At 38.5% G+C, this 23,048-nt stretch overlaps 1 protein-coding gene across 4 annotated transcripts in view; it reads left to right on the top strand.

The window, feature by feature from the left end:
- Positions 1 to 23,048, top strand: part of lrrc1 (leucine rich repeat containing 1) — a 256,326-nt gene that overhangs the window by 226,677 nt on the left and 6,601 nt on the right. Inside the window, exons 16-21 of one of the 4 annotated variants that reach the window (XM_043679482.1) lie at positions 452 to 697; positions 3,840 to 3,932; positions 9,789 to 9,866; positions 14,902 to 15,174; positions 15,925 to 16,023; positions 19,526 to 20,099. In XM_043679482.1, coding sequence (XP_043535417.1) covers positions 452 to 697; positions 3,840 to 3,932; positions 9,789 to 9,866; positions 14,902 to 15,174; positions 15,925 to 16,023; positions 19,526 to 19,543 — 807 coding nt within the window. In that variant the 3' untranslated portion in view covers positions 19,544 to 20,099. The other 3 variants (XM_043679464.1, XM_043679472.1, XM_043679493.1) reach the window with 3 other exon arrangements.

Raw genomic sequence — 23,048 nt, 5'->3', positions numbered from 1 at the left:
CCGTCTCAACCAGAAAGCAACAGTTCAAGTCCCACTTCAGAGATTTGATTATCTAATCTAGGCTGGCTGTGTAATTCTGAGGGAGTATCACAGAGCTAAAGAATTGTCTTTTGGATGCGATGTTAATTTGAGTCCAACGTACTCTCTCAAGTGCAAGATAGAGATGCCGTGATAACATTGAAGAGAGCAAATGAATTCTCCGAGTGACCTGACCAATACTTATCTTCAATTAAACCTAAAACTGATTGCTTGATTATTATCATATTGCAGTTTGGAGAACTTGCTGCTCTCAATTTGACTGCTGCATTTTATATATTACACTAGGGACTAAACTTGAGATGTCAAGTGGTTGTGAGATCTATGACATAATTGAAAGTTGTATTCTTCAAATGGAACTTTTCTCAATATCTTCTAATTGTTTTTTGGTATGTCACATTTTCTAAAACTTCAGGAACCTGTGTCTAAATTTTCTGGCAGTCTATTTGACACAGAAGAAGGCTTTCAACAGAATCGCCACATGATAGCTTTTCTACATGGTAATCAAAAGCAGATCAAAATGCCAAGTAGCTCAAATACCAGCAAACAACAGGTCTATAAGCTGGCAAACAATACTGGTGGAGAAATTAAGTGTCCTGAGCGAAATAATTGCCAGCCAACACTTTTGATATCCACCGGATTCAAAGAAACTTCAGCAAAGGTAATATGAAAGGCTCTTCTATCATTTCACAGTTGAATTAATTTACGTACTTACGTGTTTATTATTAACTTGGCTTGGTTAAGAGTTTCCCTCTCTGAATCAGGAACCTCATTAAGAACTTCAGTGCATGATCAAGACCGACTACGACCCAAGTGCATTATTAAGGGAAAGCGGTCTGTTCTGAGTTGCTTTTTTTTTCCAACTATTCATTCATGGGATGCACACATCATTGGTTAGGCCAGTATTTATTATCCATCCCTAATTGCAATTCAGAAGGTGGTGATTAGCTGCCGCCTTGAACTGTTGCAAACTGTGTTGTGCAAGTTTGCCCACAGTGCTGTTAGTGAGGGAACCGCAGGAATTTGACCCAGCAAGAAGGAATGGCATTCCAAGTTAGAATCATGTGTGGATTGGAGGGAATATGCATGTGATGGTTGCTATGCATCTGCTGCTCTTGTCCTTTTATGTAGTTTGCAGGTTTGGAAAGTACTGCCTAAGAAGTCTGTGAGAGTTGTTGTAGAACATATTGTAGATGATGCACACTGCTGTACTGTGCATCAGTAGTGGACAGAGTGAATGTTGAAGGTGTTAGATGGGATGCTAATCAAGCAGATTACTTTTTTCTGGGTAGTGTTGAACTTCCGGAGTATGGTTAATGTTGCACTTTCACTGAAGAATATTCTGTCACAGTCCTGACTTGTGTTTGGTGAATAGATTTTGAGGAGTCAGGAGGGGAGTTACTCACTGGAATTCCCAGCCTCATGCCTCCTTTTGTACCCATAGCATTTATACTGCTGGTCCAATTCAGTTTTGGCCAATGGTACCCCCAAGGCAAAGTAGTGGCACATTTGGCACTGGTTCAAAACAGTCCTGAAAAAAGGTCACTGGATTTAAACCATGAACTTTGTTTTCTCTTTACAGTTGCTGCCAGCCCTGCTGAATTTCTCCAGCAATTTCTGTTTCTGTTTGAAGTGAAATTAATTCATTTATCTAATTTGCTGTTTTGGATCTTGATATCTGTAATTTAGTTATCTGCGTGACCAGAAAACTGCTTTGTGAAGTAAATTCCTGAGTTGTAAATTTGCAATGAAATATGCTGGGGTCTGATAAGGGGGAGTTTTAGTTTAACTTATACCTTATTTATTAGACCTGTAAAATGTTTATTTGCCTGTAACATGTCTGGAACTAAGTTGGGAGTTGATCTTTTCATATTGGCTCAGAAAATATGTTCACTCTAACTGAAAGAAATATCAATTGGGAAAAGTCCCACACTTAAACTAATTACATTATAGAGTTTACTTTAGATGAATGTTTCTAACCACTATTAACATTTTGGAATCTAGAGCTGTATTCACAAATAACGATACACAGGAAAACAAAAATAGTTTGCACAATTCATTAAGACTATCCACATATTTTCTTTTACAATATACAAAATTTCAAGACTAATGTTTATTTCCAGACATGTCTTGCTCATATGATATGGATTTGATTTATGCTTGAGGCACAGATCCAAGAAATTCTATCTGGGTTTTGAGTTAGGGATTGCCAGCTCTGTTTGAAGGCCTGACCCACCCCCACACACCAACATATATACGTGCATCATGGATATTATTCAGTGTGTGAGAGAGAATGCATGACCTATAATTTCATCCTGCTTGTACATCCAAACATTGCACTGTGATAACCAAGCAATGGTTACTTAACAATGGTAAACCACAGATAAAGTAAAACAGAATTAAGTTTTATGTTGTTTAACCAGTAATTTAAAAAAAAAGGATACTTGATGTTATTTGGTTTATACTTTGTTATTTTACACAGCGAGGCTGAATTTATTATGGGGTGTAATTTGATGATTACAGTTGGAGCCATCAAGGTGGGTACAGTAATGAATGTCCTCCCATCTGTTCAAGGTTCTGGTCATTCAGAGACTTAGCCTTGATGGAATATCCCAACCTGTTGCAGTCAGGATACTCACCAGTAGCCATACCTTCACCACTAGAAGTTATTAAGAGAAAAATTATCATTCCTGTGGTGTGCATCACTCTGAAACAAACTTTGGGAGCTGACAAGTAAAGAGTGATCAAAATACTTTTACATCGAACAAATAAATTCACTGCTATAGAGTACATAAGTGTAAAACATTGTATAATTTTTTTCAGCTGATGCTGAGAGATTTTGGGGAGAGAAAAACATTGTTACTCTCACTCAGCAATATTCCCTAAAGTGGGAAGTGCAGGTATTATACACTTCCCTTTCTAGATCTTTTAAATAGCTAACTTTAGGTGAGCTCATTCAGTGATAGTAAAGCACTATTCTCAATTTTTCATTTATTTGCAGTGTAATGTTTCAAATATGTGAAAATGTTATCAATTGAGCAAACCTGATTAACGGAACCAGCATCCAACAAGTACATATTTACTTTAGCTCAAAGTTCCTGACTTGAATTCAAATCCGATCTCAATTCACAGGTTTATGCACCTTTCTGACAAAGGTAATAATTTCTACAAACCTTTTTAAACCATACAACTGCTGTTGTAAAATGACAAGATTCGTATGTGTGCCAAATGGGTAAAATTTAAATATGATTGTTGAGATACACAGCCCACACATATGATTGTGCAAACAAGGTATAGTTCCATGGGTGATGACTATCCTTGGTACTTCATTAATATAAAGAAGGGTTTGATATACTGCAGTGTTTTCAAAAAGACTTGACAAATTGATGAAGGAGAAAACTTTGGGACATGAAAAGGATAGAAGTTAGCCAAGTTGTCCAATGATGCACCATAGGTAAAAGTTTTCAATTCACACAGGTATTAGCATTACCGGTGATTGGTTGGTATAACAAAATTTCAGTGTCTAGTTCATATGATGGCTAATAATTAGGCTAATGATCTTTCCTCTCAATCTCCTTTACATTTGTTCATATTTGTATCTAGTACAGTGACTGTGTACGATTTTCGGCTTATTCTTATTAAACAGTCACATGCTAATGTTCAAGTTTTTGAGAGCAAAAGCTCGGATTTTTCTTTCACTTTCTGCATGAATCTGTGACCACCTTTTTTCAGTAGATGAACTGAATGTCAAGTCAATATCATTATCAAAACTAGTGCTAGTTCTGGTTGTGTTCTTTTTTTAGAAGCTCACTATTACAGTGCACAGTCAAATGGGAAGTCTGGGGATCAGTATTGCTGGAGGAAAAGGATCAACGCCCTATAAAATCAGTGATGAAGTAAGTTCTTGTATGTTAAATAAGATTGAACAATCTGAAGTCTATTGACTTGCCATCTCAGAGAAAATGCTTTTGGTGAATTTTGTGATAAAGATTTCAATGAATGTTATCACTGACAAAGCAGAAATGTGTTGTATTATGTAGCTGCTTAGTCAAAAATATTCCATGTTATCAACCACATTTCCATAATAGGTTTCTAGTGCTGGAGCTGTGTGACTGGAATAGACGACAAATCAGCTAAGTTATTTATAATTTCTGACTATTGATATTTTAGACTCAGTATTTTAACAATGTCATGGGTAATCGTCAAACTGATGTTCTGAGGAAGGGTCACCCGGCCTGACACATTTCACTTCACAGATGCTGCCAGACCTGCTGAGCTTTTCCAGCCACTTCTGTTTTTGAATCATCAAACTACCCCTATTCTGTACCTGATGTCTGGAGTTTAAATCAATGACCACATTAAGAGAAAACTAAAACTTAATGGTTCCATATATATGCATGTAAAAATAAAATTTCTAAAACTAAAGGTTTAGTCAAAAATTAGTCAGTCAGCTTTTACATAAGTGGCATTTTCGAGGTGCTGAAGTCCAGTCTCTCCTTTTGTCTTTCTATTATTGTTGGCAACATTGAATATCCAGTCTTCTCCAATCATTTGGTCATTCTACTTGTTTCTCGTGTTAATCTTGAAGGGCTTGTTCTGAGTGATAATCAATGGTTGAATAAGGCTGGTTGGATCATCAGGAATTACTGCAATATTACTGTTCTGTGATCTAACTTCAACAATGACATCAAGATTTGATTTGAACATGCCTCAGATGAGAAGATCTTTGTCTTTCTACAATCTACTTCGTTAGAAGTGTCACACTTACTTCAGCCATAATTTCAGCACACCTTCATCCATCTTTTCCTTATCGTGGATTTAGTCGTCTACATTCCTTCTGGGAATTGCTGTTTCAAGAGAGATATTCACTTGAATATTGCCACTGGCTTAGGCTTTGTCCTGTTGGACATGCATGGCAACACAATAGTGAATTGGCTGTCTTCATGGCCAGTTATGTTCTGCCCAGTTTTGCTCTTCATTTCTCTGTCTTGTCTGTCAAACTTCATGGGAATCTTATCCATGTTCTCAATAGAGGTAAGTCTGTATCCATTTTGTTTTATCAACCTTTGATTATAAAGTGTTTAAATACAATAAACTTGCCATCAAATTCTTCTTGAGACGCTGTGAAATCTTGGTCTTCTATCACTGTACAAAATGATCTTCCTTCATAAACCTGATACAAAATCTAGGGCTGGCTTTGAAATTTGCAAGTCTTCTTGCTCTCTTTTTTCTATTTGTTCACAGGAAGTGGGTGTTATTGACGAGGACAGCATTAATTGGCCGTTCTTAATTGCCTTTGAGTACTTAATGGTGAATTATCCTCTTCAACCACAGTAGTCCATGGCAGAGGGGTACAGTCACCCACTCATCTTGTATATGAGATTAATATTTACTTGGATGATATTTTATTTTGTTTTCCTAATCTTGGTCTGTCTGCATTGGTTACTGTTTTCAGTTGAAGAGAGTTGGTGGGAAACTTGTGCTTAGGCCTCTTTTAAATATTTAAGAGATAAAGTATAAGCTATGGGTGCACGGACTTTGTGGCTGTAAAAGCTCACAAGGCTCTTCACATATGTATTTTCAAAGAAACGTCTGAGTCTCTTGTGAAGTAAACGTGAGCAATGTTCCTCAGCTGTGATGTCTTAATGATTGTTACTTTCTATAGGCAAGTATCTATCTCTCCAGCCGACTGTCAATTTCTGTTTCTTTATTTTTTGGTGAGACTTTGACCCAGGCCATGTCCTTTACTTTGCATAGATGCTTGGTGCAGAAGTATGTTGTACTAAATGCTAGACACATCTTCAAATTTGAGAGTTGGACAGGATACATTGCTTTAAAATAAAGTTGACTCCTTGTCTGCTTATATCAAATGTGAAAATATACAACAGCTTTGTCATCAACAGAAGAGAGAAGTCTGTAGTTTTGGGTATAGAACCTTTGTTTGACCTTTTAATTTGAACCATACCATGTGCTTATATTTTCCTTTTATACACGATGAATCTGCAACATTAATGATGTACTTTGTTTTGTTACAGAGGCTTTGGCAAACAATTTCTCATGAAAAAGGTTTACTGTATAAAGCAATTATCTCTTAGTTTCAAAATGTGAATGGAGAATAACTTGAGAGGCAGGTCCAGAGGCTAGAATTTATTTAAATTTAAAAAAAAGTTTGGATGCCTACTTATGGTTTATGTTGTCAAAAATATAACCATATTAACTGTTATATTATCTATACATAAAATGACCACATGGTCAGTTGTAATTTTAATATATTTTATTGTCAATTTTCCAACAGATTTTTTTTTGTTGAATAGGTGTATGTGATAAGTTAAAATGTGCACCCCGCATTATTTATGTTGAGTCTACTCCCAATGCTATTACTGTACAGTTGAAGTTGCTGGAAGCGAAATGCTGAGGGAGTTTCACTTCCAGCCCACAATTCAAATGAGGAAGATAACTTTATGAGGATGCATCAAATGTAGGTTCAAGGTTTCTGGACTCAGTACCCCAACTCTCAGATGTATTGAAGGCCACTGACCCTACAACCAGAGCATGTTTGAAGTCATAAGCTTTATTGGCTTCTGTTTCACCTGAGAGGTTATCACACTGAAGTCATCTATTGCAAGGGTGTCTCTTATCTGTGAAAGTTACAACAGCAGTAAACTTTCACTCATTCTGATCTTTGAGTCACCGCATGGAATATCTGACAGGTTATCCAGTCAACAGTCATGAATGTATAAAGAAAATGCCAAATCTGACTTTAGCTGTTTCAGTGGGTAGGTTTTTAAACAGTTCAAATCAGGCTGTATTTACATGTAGATGAAAACGTGGACTGCAGATGCTGGAAACCAGACTCTGGATTAAAGTGGTGCTGGAAAAGCATAGCAGGTCAGGCAGCATCCAAGGAGCAGGAAAATCGACATTTCAGGCAAAAGCCGATGCGGTCTCCTCTATGTTGGGGAGACTGGACGCCTCCTCGCAGAACGCTTTAGGGAACATCTCCTGGACACCCGCACCAATCAACCCCACTGCCCTGTGGCCCAACATATCACCTCCCCCTCCTACTCTGCCGAGGACATGCAGGTCCTGGGCCGCCTCCACCCCAGCTCCCCCACCACCCGACGCCTGGAGGAACAACGCTTCATCTTCTGCCTCGGAACACTTCAACCCCAGGGCATCAATGTGGACTTCACCAGTTTCCTCATTTCCCCTCCCCCCACCTTACCCCAGTTCCAACCTTCCAGCTCAGCACCGTCCCCATGACCTGTCCTACCTGCCTATCTTCCTTTCCACCTATTCACTCCAACCTCCTCTCTGATCTATCACCTTCATCCCCACCCCCATTCAACCATTATACCCTTTGCTACCTTCTCCCACCCTCCTTTCTGACCTATCACCTCCATCACCCCCATTCACCTATTGTACTCTGCTACTTTCTCCCCACCCCCACCTCCCTCTCATTTATCTCTCCCTGCCTCTATTCCTGATGAAGGGCTTTTGCCTAAAACGTCAATTTTCCTGGTCCTTGGATGCTGCCTTACCTGCTGTGCTTTTCCAGCACCACTCTAATCCAGGCCCTTGTATATATGTGTATGCTCATTGTTTTCACTTTGGGAAGAAGGTATTCGTTAAATGTGTTGCTCTAGAGTGCAGGGTGTAAGGCATATTGGTATTGGGCTTTCTTCACGTCAACCCTACAACCAACATTAGCAGTAAAGTCCTCTTTAATTAATATTCAGATATTTTCTGACCATAGAAATGTCATAATTCAAGTGTATGTCATTGCCAATAATTCAGCACCTTAGTTACACAGCAATTATGTTCCATGCAATGCTTGATTGCAAATAAACACTGTAGATTCAAAGCAGAATATTGTGGATGCTGGAAATATGCAATAAAAACAAATTGCTGAAAATGCTCAGCAGATTTAACAGCATCTGTGGAGAGACACAGGAGCCAGAATTTTGTTTCATGACATCTTTGTCATTTAATCTCTCCAAATCCCAGACCTTTCTGCTCTTCATCCCACTGTTCTCTTTAAAATCACATTTCTGCCTCTCTTCAGATGGAAGAAGAGTTCCGTTTGACTCTATGGTGACTACAGGTCATAGTAAAAATAAGGTGCCAGTTTAAAACAGAGATATGGAAACTTTTTTTCCCCTCTGAGGATTGAGAGTTCTTTTGAATTCCCTTTCTCAAAAGGCAAAGGATTCAGAATCTTTATATAATTTTAAAGCAAAGAATTTTGATTATCAAGGGGATGAAAGATTATTAGGGATATGCAGGAATGGAGAGTTGAGGTTAAATTCTGATGAGCCATGATTTTATTGAATAGCAGAGCAGGCTTGAAGGGCTGAGTGGATTTCCTTGTTCAGATGTTCATATATCTGTTTCCCTCTCCATAGATGCTTCAAGACCTACTAAGTATTTTCAACACTTTCTGTTTTAAGTACATCAAAGAATGGTGGCTGTGATAGTGTCATCAAAAAGCAAGAAAATCAGCATCAGAAGGCAAATACCTCAACCAGAGTTATCTAAATTGGACCATTGGAACGGTCTGATAAAATCGACATTCATGCAGGCAGGTAGCAAAGGAAGGATGAAGGACAACAGAGAAACAGTAGAGCAGGAATAAATGTAGATGCTGCCAGAAAATAAAGACTCATTGATCACCGGTTCAAGTGATTTCCAGCTCCTTCACAAGTATTGCAACTGAATTACCTGTACCGGTAAATCGAAACACTGTGGACGCTGAAAATCTCTCACAAAACCAGAAAGTGCTGGAGAAACTCAGCAAGTCGGCAGCATCTGCGGAGACAGGAAACCGTTATCATTTTGAATCCAATTCTATATTGTCTTCAGAAGGATCATATGGATTCAGAACATTAACTCTGTTACTTTCTCCACAGGTACTGCCAGATCAGCTGAGATTCTTCAGTACTTGCTGATTTAATGCTGTATCTGACAGCTTTGTCCAAATATCTTTTAGATAGTTTTTGCAGGGCATGAGGATGACTGTCTACAACCAAGTAGAAATTAGATACTCAGAACTTATCAGATAAAAGAAAACAACGCAAGGGGCAGAGTCTAACTTAACCTGGATGGTTTATTGTGATTTTTCCCGAAAGAAAGCTGGTTTTCTGGTAGCAGGATGTTTGGTGCCCTTCACTACCATCAGTAAATCTAAAAGGTGTGTTTTCCTTTCTTACGTACATCTACGTACGGCTTTAGTACATTGCCAGATTGAATATATCAAGGCCATTGATGTGTTCTGTTGCCACAACAGCTGAGATCTGAGTGGAATAGAATTTTCATACCTTGTATGGCTTAGCGCTAAGTAAAATTGTACTGCCAGCAACTGGGTGTTTAAAATCTCCTGATGGAGGTAACTAATCAAAAATTTCAAAATGAAAACTTTAAGATTTCTCCTTCATCTTGTGTATGACCTGGCATAAGTATTCCAGGCACCTGAAACTAAAATCCAGAGACAAATTTCCCACAATTGTGAAATCCTGGTTGTATTGAACAGTTGCTCGCTATTAACATGCTGGTTTTGTTACTCGAGATATAGCAAAGAATTCTTTGTATCTTTATTGACTTCTGCACAAAATGCTTGCCATGTTTACATAGAGGGTTTCTATATTGCCTGCAACTGTAGTCTGACTCAGACTGCAAATGTTTTCTAACATGTGGGTTCTAAAATGAGATCAGCTAATGTAACAAATAATGATTCATCGTATTATCTGTGCCAGAGAATCTTCATTTCCAAAGTATCGAAGGGGGGTCCTGCTGATCTTGCTGGTGTACAAGTTGGAGATATGGTACTGGAGGTAAGTTTGTACATCTCCTTGTCATCAATTTTCATAATTGTAAGAATTTGAGAAACGCTTGCTGATCTCTCTATGTTTAGATGCCTCTTTGAATCCACCAAAACAAACTGACAAAGAAGAAAAGAAAGTGACTTTTATAACTTGAGGATGCCCCCAGGGCACTTGACAGCCAATGAAGTAAAAACAATGACTGCAGATGCTGGAAACCAGATTCTGGATCAGTGGTGCTGGAAGAGCACAGCAATTCAGGCAGCATCCGAGGACAGGCAAAATCGACGTTTCGGACAAGTCAGGGGATCGTGTTGCTGGAGGTTAGAAACTAGGATGAGGTGGGGGAAGGGGAAATGAAGTACTTCTGAAGTGTGGTCGCTGCTGTAATATTACAAATGCAGCAGCCAATTTGCAAGCTTTTTTTAATGACTAGTTAGTGATCACTTAGAACGAATTCTTGGAATTTTCTAACCCAGAGGTCTGTAGAAGCTCAGTAACTGAGTTAATTCAGTAAAGAGATTAGTCAATTTTTTGGATGTTAAGCAAATTAATGGACATGGGAATAAATGGGGGATAAGGTAGAAAATCAAAAAAATGGCTTCATTGAGTGACTTCTTACATGGAGACAGACATCTAAATCAAATCAACATACCTATTAAAAACAAATTACAGTGGATGCTGGAATCTGAAACCAAAAGCGAAGATGCTGGAAAATCTCAGCAGGTCTGGCAGCATTTATAAGGAGAGAAAAGAGCTGACCTTTCAAGTCTAACTGACCCTTTGTCAAAGCTGACGTCAGCTCTTTTCTCTCCTTACAGAAGCTGCCAGTCCTGCTGAGATTTTCCAACATTTTCTCTTTTGGGTTCAACATCCCTATTGCTGTATTTGCAGCACAGTAAAATTGAAATATTCAGTGATCCTCAAAATTGACCCCAATGGTTACTAACCAGACTTTGCAAATGGCTTCAATAAAAGATTTAACAATTTATTAGCAGCTTTATCAAAGTAAAGTTAAATGAGAGGTAGTCCAATTAATGCCTGTGAATCATCTTTGATTCTGTCCCTGACTTTCACCAACAAAACAGACAGACATCCAAATAGATAGCTAAGAGATCAATCAAAAGTAAAAGAAATAAATGAGATGTAACTGGCAGGTTCACTTAAGCTGTTTCCACAATCCGTAATCTCACTAGCACATGGGATTGTATATTGCTTGTTTTCTGACATCCCTGATACGTGCAGGTAGCATCTAGTAAGCGCTGAGGAATATCCATTTAATTCTATTCTCTGAATTAAATTAGATTAGATTAATTAGCTTAGATTTAATTAGATTTTAGATTAGATTAGATTACATTACAGTGTGGAAACAGGCCCTTCGGCCCAACAAGTCCACACCGACCCGCCGAAGCGCAACCCATCCATACCCCTTACCTAACACTATGGGCAATTTAGCATGGCCAATTCACCTGACCTGCACATCTTTGGACTGTGGGAGGAAACCGGAGCACCCGGAGCAAACCCACGCAGACACGGGGAGAACGTGCAAACTCCACACAGTCAGTCGCCCGAGGCGGGAATTGAACCCGGGTCTCCGGCGCTGTGAGGCAACAGTGCTAACCACTGTGCCACCGTGCCGCCCACTTCAGTATTTTGATGATGAGAGGTTAACCCGGGTGCCAGAACCAGATGCAATATTCCAGGTGAAGTTGAACTTGAGTTTATATGGTGCTTCAACCAAGTGATGAGGGGTCAGCAAGGGATATGACCAGTGTGAGGAGACTTCAGCAGAATGAGACAAATAGTGAGTATCCTGAATATACCATTGGAAGTTTGGTTCAAAGTGGAAATTTGGTGCAAAAGGGACAGAGGCTCTTAACTAGGATTTACTGCAAAAAGTAAGCTCTCCTGAGAGGTGAGTGGGAGAGGATAAAAGGTGTGGATCAACTACCTGCTGTGAGACTAGTGGTGGAGGGACATCACAAACAATGGTGTGACGTATGTGCAGGGAAAGAAACTGATTGGCAAGTAGGACTGGTGAACATTTCTAATCTTTCAAATTAGGTCTTCAGGTCTCCAATGCTTTTTCTTCTCTCTCAAAAATAACTGGTTAAATAACAGGTTGTTACTGGTGATTTTTTTCTCACTTTAGTTAATGTAAATGAAATATTGCAACAAAGTGTAAAACCCAAGGAATCTATAATAGTTAAATTAAGTTAAATGTGTTGGTAGGGTGAGTGATGTGTTGCTGCTGCAACATATGGTACATATGGAAGCAGCTAGACGTCAACGTGATCAAGACTGAATACATCTGTAGTAACTTTTTGCAGCGTGAGGAACTTTTGAGGAGCTTGAATCCAAGCTGCAGCTATTGCCTCCACTATGTCTGTAGCCCCTTCCTATAGAACACTTGGATGAAAGCCGTCATATTCTGGTGACTTGTTTGTTTGAAAAGCTCTGGTTCTCTGCAGTTATAAATATTTCCATAAACAGTGAATTGAAATAAGTGATGAGAGCTATTTGGTGCATTCCCATGGGGCCTTGCTAACCGATTTCATTGCTTCTGGATAAAGTGTTAATTATAGCTTGGCTGCATTTTCGGAAACTTTGCTACTTACATGGTCAAGTCATGCCTTGGCCATTTTTAACTTCGTGCTTTTCATTCCTTTTTGAAATCATTCCAGTCCAAGGACGTCCCAAGTATTAAATTGAACAATGTTATTCAAAAATACATAGTCCATATTTAACGTAATTACGATAACAGGCTTACAGTAACTTTCTTGCTTTTGTACCCTATGCCCCTATTTATAAAGCCCAGGAACTCCTCGGCTTTTTCACTTGTGCTTTCAATGTGCCTTGCAACTGTCAATGGCTTCCAGTTCCATCTCCTCTTGCATCCCCTTTAGAATTTGACCCATCATGCTGTCTCTCTCTATTCTTTCTACCACAATGAATTTCTTTGCACTTCTATTAAATTACACCTGTTCACTTGTCTGCCCATTCCACTAATCTTCCTATGTCTTTTTTAAGTTTAGCACAGAAGTTGGAACCTAAAAATAAGATGGGAGGTCGGAGCAGGAGCATAGGATTTGCGGAATAAAACTTGAGGTGAAAAATTCAGATGGGCTTGAGGCACCAAGGTACTTTAATTGAGAAAGGAGAGATCAAGATGTGGTAACTGTGGCTCAAAACAACTTAAAGGGCTCAAAGGTCGATTGTTGAGCATCACTGTACTTGCAATGTACCTCATCTGTCTGCGTACTTAGAATGAAAGTTTCCTTTTTCTATTAGGACATGTTAGCGCATATGCAGGCCGTTTTTTCCCATTGTTCGGAGTGCCTTATGGTTTAGGTTGTTTAGTTATAGATGAAAGCTATAGATGTTGTAGCCTCAATAGTTCCTACTGCTTTATTGGTTATTTTATTGAATAAAGAGTGCATTTAAGTCCATGGGCAGCTTTCCTTGCAAATCTTGAAATTTGATTCTTCAAATTTTTACTGATACAAGTAAATGATATTCAAAGTAATTAAAGTAACCATAAAATCACAGTTAAATAGTGTTTAAAGGAAAAGCAAACATTTGCTGGAAGAGTTCCCTCTATAGGCCATGTCATTCACTTTTCATGTCATTGCTATTACATAACTGCAGAACCATCCAAAGTCAAGCTCTGCGTTAAATTTTAACAATTTTTGTCAGTGCTTGAGCCCAGAACAAAATTCAGCGCACAGCTATTATCTCATTTGCATGGAATGTGCCATTTATCCCAGCTACAGCTTGTGAGACAACACCCAAGTGAAACCAGTATGTAATGAGCCTCAGGCAAAAACACTTTAACCACTGTCTATTGGCGCCTCTAAATCAGCTCACTAAAACACCTGTAGCCATGGCAATATCCTTACAGTAATTGCCATTAAGTATTGTGGAATGTTAATAGGCCCAATAAAAACTGTTGCTGTTGTTGAATGTCCATGTCTGTTGCAGAAACAAATGTGGTACATAATTTACATGAAACTTAAACATGACCTTTCAATCAAACTGAACTGAAGAAGCCTGCAATACGGTCATGTTATAATAACAATTATATGTACACGGACCTTTGCTGCCTCTACTTTAACATTTAATCATCAACTTGTAATATCACATATATTGGATCAATATCCACCTCTAAATATCCTGAAATACTTACTTCAGACCACTTATTATTATCCTTAACAGTTTTCACAAAGAAGTCAAACATCAATATTAAGATCCTGGAATTATGCAAATGAAGCTGTTGAAATTTGTTTTTCAAGTCAGGCAACCTGTCTAACCATATTGTGACATTCCAATATTCCATAGGTCTCTTTCATGATTAGAATAACAATTCTGTGGGAGGTATGTGAGTTTGACTATGTTTGCTGTGCAAACCAGGCAATGTTGCCTCCTGATTACCACAATGAGGCTCAGAGGCCTGGTCTGTTTTTGATTGGACCTCATAAGCATGCTGCCAAATATCTGCGAGTACTGAACATTGCTTCAAGGCAGCTTGTGATCACGGAAGTTGGGTAGTGGCCAAGTCCTACTCCAGGCTTGCAAATGTTAAGAAACTAGAGAATTGCAGAAGAAGAATCTAAGGGAAGCCGTCAGCTGATGGGCTGTAAGTACATTCCTGCTCTTTCTGATGACACAAAAATGAAGTCAAAGAGAAAAAGAAACTTTTTTTTTAAGACCCAACTAAGGCTGCTGCACACCACAGGTCAATGAGTGAGGCATGTCTGTATGGCACCAGTTGGTCCATAAAGATAATATTAAGGATGTTGGAGTTGATTTAAATATGCTTTGCACAGGATTGCTGGATGCCTAGTTCAAGGCCCATCCAACAGAATTTGAGCAGAATCTGAACCTTGTAGATAGCTGAGCAGCTCCTTCTTTGTTCTTGCCAGAAAATGGGGTGGAGAGCAAATGAACCTTGCCTAAATTGTCAATAATGTAACGCTTACTAACCTCTGCTTACAGGACCTTCTAGAGTTAATAATGGTAAATGTCAACAATGTCTCTTATTTTCCAGGTCAATGGAAAAAGTCTGCAAAATGTTACCCATCATGAAGCAGTAAATGTCTTGAGGAATTCAGGGGCTGTAATTAAGATACTAATTTTGAGGGACAGGGCGGTGACAACTGATGACACAGACATGAACAATGGTGAAGCAGATATTGTAAAACCTCATCAGACTGAAAAGTCTTGCTCTAAAACTCAGCCAGCTGCCATCCACCAGCAACTAGAAAGTGGCAATTTCTTGCTTGAAGGAAAGGCAGTATCTACATGCAATGTAAATAGCTTAGTAAGTAAAGCTTGTGTATGTGAATGAAGTGAATTAATTATGACCCTAGTGATTTTTATCCCCCCCCCCCCCCCCCCCCCCACGAACCCATTCCATTTCCCCATCCTTATCATCTTTTAAAGGTTCATTGAGTACAGCCATATGAGCATTGGTGTGCCTTACCATATACACATATGAATCTCTTCATATATATGCTGAATTTAGGGATTACTGAATGATAATTGAACAGCTGTCCTTTTCTCTTCTCAGCTGTGAGGTGTTGAGGGCAATTTATAGAAAACCACCTTCACATTGAAATCTCACAATTTAAAGATTGAATTTGTGCCAATCTGTTCTACCTGCGCAGCTTGAAGTCATGTTACCTTGACCGATCAAGAAAACCGGAATTAGTGAGGTTGTGAATGAAAAGTTCCACGCAGTTCAATAGGCAGGCATGATTGTACTTCCATTTCCTAAATCCTTGCTACATGTTACATTCTGGTGGCTCTTTTAAGTTATCTTTTATGTTCATTCTTCGATGAATCCACAAGGTGGTGCTGTAAACAGTCCAGTCATTTTTGGATTAGTCATCTTGCCACTCTTCAATGTATGAATAAAATGAAAAATGACTAGATAAGGTCTCCAACTTCTTAACAGACTGCTAACAGTAAACAATTTGCTTTTACAGACTCTGATAAGTGTGTGTGTGTGTGTGAGAGAGAGTGAGAATTATACTCATTTAACTCTTTCTTTTCTTTTTTTTAATGTCAGGAATCTGAATCTGTGTCATTGAAGAGCCACACCACAAAATCTGCAAGTGAGATGCCACTAAATAACACCTCATTCTGTGTTGTGAAATATGCAATGCCAGTGAGTAGCAACTTTTTCCTACAATTTTGGGGCATCAAGAAAGAAATGGTACAAATTTTAAAAAAGTTGTTAAAGGAACCAAAAGCGATATGGAAAAAGGCAGAGAGTGTTTAAGGCCTGGAATGAACTATGTGAATGTGTGCTGGTTGCAGGTTCAACAAATACATTCAAAAGAAGATTAGATGATCATTTGAAAAGGAGCAATGTACAGGTTTGTGGGATAAGTCAGAAAAATTGTGTTAAGTTAGCAGCTCATTTGGAGAGAGTGCAGACAGAATGGGCTAAATAGCCTCCTTCTGTATTATAACAATCTTGAGAACTATAGAAATATTCCACTGTGAAGAACCACTTTAAAAGTTCTGACTTTCTGTTTTGACAGACCAATAATTTTTTTAAAAATTCATTTAGGTCTCAAAATATACAAGTATACTGTGCACAATGTTGATCATTGTAGGTGCTGTATCAAAGATGGTTCAAGGCCTAATTATCCCCACAACAATTGCTACTTTTCAGTCAATTGTTAAATGATCTTCATAGTCAAATGTGGCTTGTGGTTCAGTGGTCCTTATATGAGCTTAAACTGTGCTTGTTAAGCATGGGATACTATAGCCAAATCTAACCATACCCTTAAACGTGGTGTGTATGCTAAGTATATATCCACTATGTGGATTTGCACTTAAATTCATTGACTGAAATGGAAGGAGAAATTTGATGTTTAAAAGGGCGATTAAAAAAAACTTTTTTTCCATCTCACCAACAACGCCATTAGAAAATCAAAAGTCAGTTTGCATCATTGGATTTGGAAACAAAATCAAAGAAAATTTATAGCAGGAAAAATGTTAAAACAGTTTAAAATGGAGAAAGCAAGAACCATAACAATTTATGACCAATGGTATATTTTTGGGTGCCTTGCTCTCTGAGGGAAATTTCCCCATGCAAGATCAAATTGTAAACTTGTTCATTATGAACACATTTGTACATTTGTTGCATGAATTCCTCCATTGCTGTCTTGGGATAGTACTCTAAAAGCTGTTTTAGAACAATTTAAAAATGTTTTATTAATAGTGTAGTTCTCGAACAAGGTAGGTCAACACTGGGAGTCTTGTTCCATTTTCCCAAAATGCAAAGGCTAGTTCAATTCATCATCAGCTTCTGTACAATTCACAATCCTTGACCAGAAATCTTATTCAAATTAAACAATCTCACTTCAGAGGATAAATTATGGGGAAGGAGTAGAGAAATTGAAACTAGCATGAATCACATTGGGTGACAACACCATGACTGGCTGGACTAGTTTCTCCCTTCCAACTGAAGGAGTTCACAGCAAACGGGGGGAAACCAATCTAATGTTTGTGATGGAGGTTTCTTTAACTCTAAACAATGAAATTAAGTACAGTAAGAATCTTGATATTACTGAAGCATTGCTATACACTGGTTTGATGCTTTTCTATGTGTAACTTAATGTTAGATGAGTTTTGGCATTCTAGGGAGTCTGGGTCATATTAAATGAGAAGAATATTGTTTAATTCTTAAGTACAGAGATCAAAACCAGTTTGAACTGAGGTGCCAGAGTTTTCGCTTGGGCAACTATAAAGTTCAGTCCAGCTATTAGTTCGGAGTAGTTCATAATGTAAAATTGTCCATAGTTAGATCCAACCTAAGCAACCTTGCACAAGGTGGCTACGAGGGGAAGGAAAGATGTTATCCAATGTCTGTCAGATACCAGACTTGAAGCAAATTATTGGTATTTTCCAATGAGAGCTCTGAATATATCTGATTTGGGTAATGGTTATTAAGAATCCTAGATGGGTAGAGTGGATGGCATTGCATTCTTCAGCATTATCCATTCAAATTCGATGAAACCAATTCGAAGTCACCATCCTTTCCGAATTGCTTGTTGTTTATTCAGATGACCTTACCAATGAGAATTTTATGAAGTGTAAGGTAACAAAAAAGATTTATTCCCTTCAAAACATTAAAGTGAGAAAATAGAGAAATGATGATTTGAGAACTAATAATGTAATGGGTGGGTGTGAAGACTGAATTGATCTGTTGTTATTGCATTCACACGTAATTAGGTCTTCACTCTGAGCTTTTTATCCTCCTTAGTTTGAGTTCAAACTGCATTCCTGCCACCTCCAACCTTAGCATTCAAATCCCTCAGGAAGGACAATTAAAAATGGAGATGCACATTAACAAAGTATTAGTATACAGGAAATTGATTTTAAAAGCTATTATTTGAAATTAATTCAAATTTGTAGTGTTTCTTCATTGTCTTCTGTTGTATTTAATTATTTATTTCTTTTAGAGATCTGATTATTTATGTTTTTGTTAAATGTGTTGTTTGAATATCACCTTCTTGATTTTAATTTTTGCTTTTCTTTTGCTTTCTTCTTTTGTGTATTTCATTTTATTCCCTCACATTTGTACCTGATTTTCTTACCACTTCATTCCTGTCTTGATCCTAACACTGCCGTCAAGATGCCACGCATTATCCTTACTTGCCCTTCATCTTCAGATGAGGAATTGGATCAGTTAACACGAGAACAAGATGCCTATGATCCAGAAGAACTTGAAAACTCAGAGAGCAGTGACTATTCAGGCTATTTAAATAGACCATTTTATCCCCTCTAATCACTTACTGTGAAGAGTAAAGATTTCCCCCAAATATTCCCCCCAAACATTCACCATCTTCAAGTAGACAAGATGGCCTTACTACTTATATACATAATTAGTTAAAGGGGCCTTTCTGCAGGAGGCAAAATTAGCACTTGGCAGTAAATGGATGGTGATATTGCACATCAATCATGGTTTTTGTTTTCTGGAAATTTGGTTGGTCACGTATCCAAGTAACAAAAATGGAAACTGGCAAATTAAAGCATGTGACTGCCTGAAACATGATAAAGTGCAGTGTATGCAAACCCCCACGGATCTCCTGGTCAGGAAACGCACTACCTTATTTGTAATTGTGGAATATAGGCCTGGAAGATCCTTGATCCTTGTTTGTTCACAAATCTCAGGCCAGTACTGAGATGCGTTAGTTGGACTCCGTTATCAATGTGTCAGAGAAAATTTGTCACAAGTTCCTCTGATTGCTTACGTCTAATGATGTTTTTAGCCATAAAGTGAGGACCGGATTACTTCTGCTGACATTCACTACCCTGTCACCCACTGCCAAAAAGCCTGCCAAACTGAGCAAACTCACCTGAAGAATGGGTATTATAGAGATAGGGAGAAAGTTTGAGTGTTGATAAATTCAGATTACAAGATAAACCTAGCAGTTTTAATCAATAAATCACAAGCAAAATATGAATGTAATGGGAATTATGGACTATCCCTAATTTCTTTCTTCCTAGGATATTGTTCCCTTCAAAATTGAATGTTGTCTTCTTTCAATAAAATGTAAATATCTAAAACATTGACTCTGCCTTTAGTGTGCAGTCATTTGAAAATGATTTATTTTCTAATTAGTTTATGATTTATCTCCCTGCCACCTGTACAGAAAGCTCCTTTCCTATAAAGCTGACAAAGATCCATTTCGAGAGTTCAAGGCAGTATGGAATTGGTGCTGTATGGCTTATGATTTCAAAATAAAGAAGCATGGCCCTAACAGGAGGTAAACAGTGACATGTTGTAAAATCAGGGAAGAAGAACCAAAGTGTATGGGATTATAAAATTGCCACCAGTGGAATTGAACTGCGATAGAGTCCTGACACTTGCACCACAAACACTAATTAGATTTAGGAGGAAACTGAACTCATTCCTGTTTCACCAGGATATGGAAGAGGGAAAATCTGAAAAAATATTAGTCAGCATGTATCCTGAAATAGGAGCTGGAGGAAGGAGCAAAGTGGATGGTTTGAATTAGCCTTTCTCATTCCTCTGTTCTTATGTTATGGTTCAAATTCAGCTAGTAACCAACTGTATATACACAAACAGATATTGGCTGCACTAAATAGCTCACCAGATTTTTCTTTTATGAGTTCTAAGAATTATTTTCATTGCATAAAGAATGGCATGAAGTGACTTGTGCCGATCAGTTCCAATGGGAACCACTGTCCTCACTCACAATGATTTGGATGCAGGCTATCTAACTACCATAATTCAAACCAAATCTCTCCTTTGGCAAAGTCAACGTCGTTCGCTCAAGGTAAGTTTACAGGCCTGATATGCACCTGTGTCATACTGAACAGGCCCCAAAGTTCAATGTTCTGTTTTCTGTTGATCTAGCTGATGTCAGTGCCCCATTATAAGGGCAGGGAAACTGAACCAGGCAATTCATTCTTCTGATTCCTGATGAAACACTCATGTCTGCCTGTGGATCTTGAGTAAGGAGAGATTTAGTTTGAATTATGGTAGTTAGATAGCCTGCATCCTATCATTGTGGGTGAGGACAGTGATTCCCATTGGAACTGATCGGCACAAGTCACTTTGAATGATAGGACAGTCCAGGAAATTGTAAATATAAGAAAAATCTTTTGCCAACGGAAAATCCACTAATTTGATTCTGATCTTTAAATTGCTCTTGACAAAATAAATAACGTTATTCTTGAATGTAAAGACTAGCATATGTCTATGTTCTAGGTTTGGGCAATTACAATCCAAACTACATCTATCACCTTCCTTTCTGTTGTTCTTGGATGTTACCTTTTAAATTTTTCACTTAATGTTTCAATAAAATATAAACATCAAAAACAAAACGCTGTCATTTTATAAACTGATTTTTAAAATGACTTAGTCTTAGTTTGCATTTTTCATTAATATCAATAATGTGGTAAAGATGTATAATTTGCAAAATCATTACAAGAATGAAAGAATGGGGTTAACATCTAAAGATGCTACAAGTGAAATTCAGTTTGGAAATTTCTTTGGATTTTGTTTGATTTTGTGTGAAATGAGAACTGACTAGGTTGCAACACCTAGATAAGAATTTAATTCATTCCTAAATCATCAGGGATTTGCGTGTGGGATAGGGAAAAGTTGAAAATGGTCATGTCTGGATACCAACGGGGAGCAACCTGTTCCTCTGGTTTAAATCCAGTTCATAAAACACAATGCATCCAAAAACAGATGTTGGCAGATTTAAAAAGCTCACCAGATTCTTTTTTCATGATTCTTAGAATTGCTTTTCATGATGTGAAGTAACTGAGAACAAAAGCAAGGTCTTTCCTGTTGGCAATCATACAACCCTAATGTGGAACTCAGCCAAACTGAGTACAAAGGACATAGCTGCTAGACTGGGTTTGTGGCAGGTGATGAGGGAACAAAAAAAGGGTAATACATACTTAGCCTCTTGCTTACCAATCTCCTGGCTGCAGATGCATCTGTCCATGACAGGATTGATAAAAGTGACCACAGCACAGTCCTTGTGGAGACTAAGTCCTGCCTTCATGTTGAGAATAATTTCCATTGTGTTGTGTGGTGCTAACACTGTGCTAGATGGGATACACTTCAAACAGATCTAGCGACTAAATACTGGGCATCCATGAGGCAATTTGGGCCATCAACAGCAGCAGAATTGTACTCCAGCATAATCTGTAACCTCATGGCCCAGTCTATCCCCCAGACAACAATTATCAGTAAGCCAGGGGATCAACACTGGTTCAATGGAGAATGCAGAAGCGCATGCCAGGAGCAGCAACAGGCATACCCAAAAATGAGATGGCGACCTGATGAAGCTATCGAGTAGGAATACTTGCACACCAACGACATAAACAGCAAATGATAGACAGAGATAAACAATCCCAAAACCAACAGATCGGATCTAAGCTCTGCAGTCTTGCCACAACCAATCATGAATGGTAGTGGACAATTAAACAACTCATTGGAGAAAGAGGCTCCACAAATATCTCCGTCCTCAACTGTGGAAGAACCCAACACTAGTGCAAAAGGTAAGGTTGGAGCATTCACAGCATTCTTCAGCCAGAAGTGCCAAGTGAATGATCTGTCTCAGCCTCTGCAAGCAGTCTCCAGCATTACAGATAACAGTTTTCAAACAATTCGATTCTCTCTGCAATATATCGAGAAACAATTGGAAGTGCTGGATACTGCAAAGCCGTGGGCCCTGATAACATTTTTAGCAATAGTACTGAAGACTTGTGCTCCAGAATTTGCCGTTCCCCTAAGCTGTTCTGGTCAAGTTGCAACACTGGCATCTATCTGACAATGTATGAAATTGCCCATGTATGTCCTATACACAAAAAACAGGACAAATCCAATCCAGCAATCATCACCCAATCAATCTATCCTCGATCATCAGTAAAGTGATGGAAGATGTCATTAACAATGCTACCAAGCAGCACTACTCAGCAATAACCTGCTCAGTGACGCCCAGTTTGGGCTCTGCCAGGGCCACTCAACTTGTGACCTAATTTTGACCTTGGTTCAAACATGGGTAAAAGAGCTAATTTTCAGAGGTGAGGTAGAGTCTTAGATCTTGGTATCCAGGCCATATTTGATCAATGTGGTGTCAAGGAGCCCCAACAAAACTGGAATTAATAAGTATTGGGGCAGACTCGTTGCTAGTTGGTCATACCCGGCATGTTACGTAGTTGTGGTTGTTGAAGGTCAGTCATCTCAGCTTTAGGACATTTTTGCAGGAATTCCTCAGGGCAGTGTCCCAGGCCCAAACATCTTCAGTTGCTTTATCAATGATCTTCCCTCCATCATAAGGTCAGAAGTGAGGATATTCGGTGATGATTGCACAATGTTTAGCACCATTTGCAACTCCTCAGATACCAAAGCAGTTTATATTCAAATGCAACATGATCTAAATAATATCAAGGAGTGGGCTGACAAGTGGCAAGTAACATTCGCACCATACAAATGCCAGACCATGACCTTCTCCAATAAGACACAGTCTAATCACCATCCCTTTCCATTCAGTAGTGATACCATCACTGAATGCCCCACTGTCAACATCCTTGGGTTATCATTGATCAGAAACTCAACTGGACTTGCCACATAAACACAGGGGCTCCAAGAACAAGTCAGAGGCCAGGAATACTGGAGTGAGTAACTCACCA

Source organism: Chiloscyllium plagiosum, chromosome 3, assembly GCF_004010195.1.
Source record: "Chiloscyllium plagiosum isolate BGI_BamShark_2017 chromosome 3, ASM401019v2, whole genome shotgun sequence".
NCBI classification, from domain to species: Eukaryota; Metazoa; Chordata; class Chondrichthyes; order Orectolobiformes; family Hemiscylliidae; genus Chiloscyllium; species Chiloscyllium plagiosum.
The sequence above is the reverse complement of the archived record's forward strand: the minus strand, read 5'-3'. Positions and strand labels throughout refer to the sequence as shown.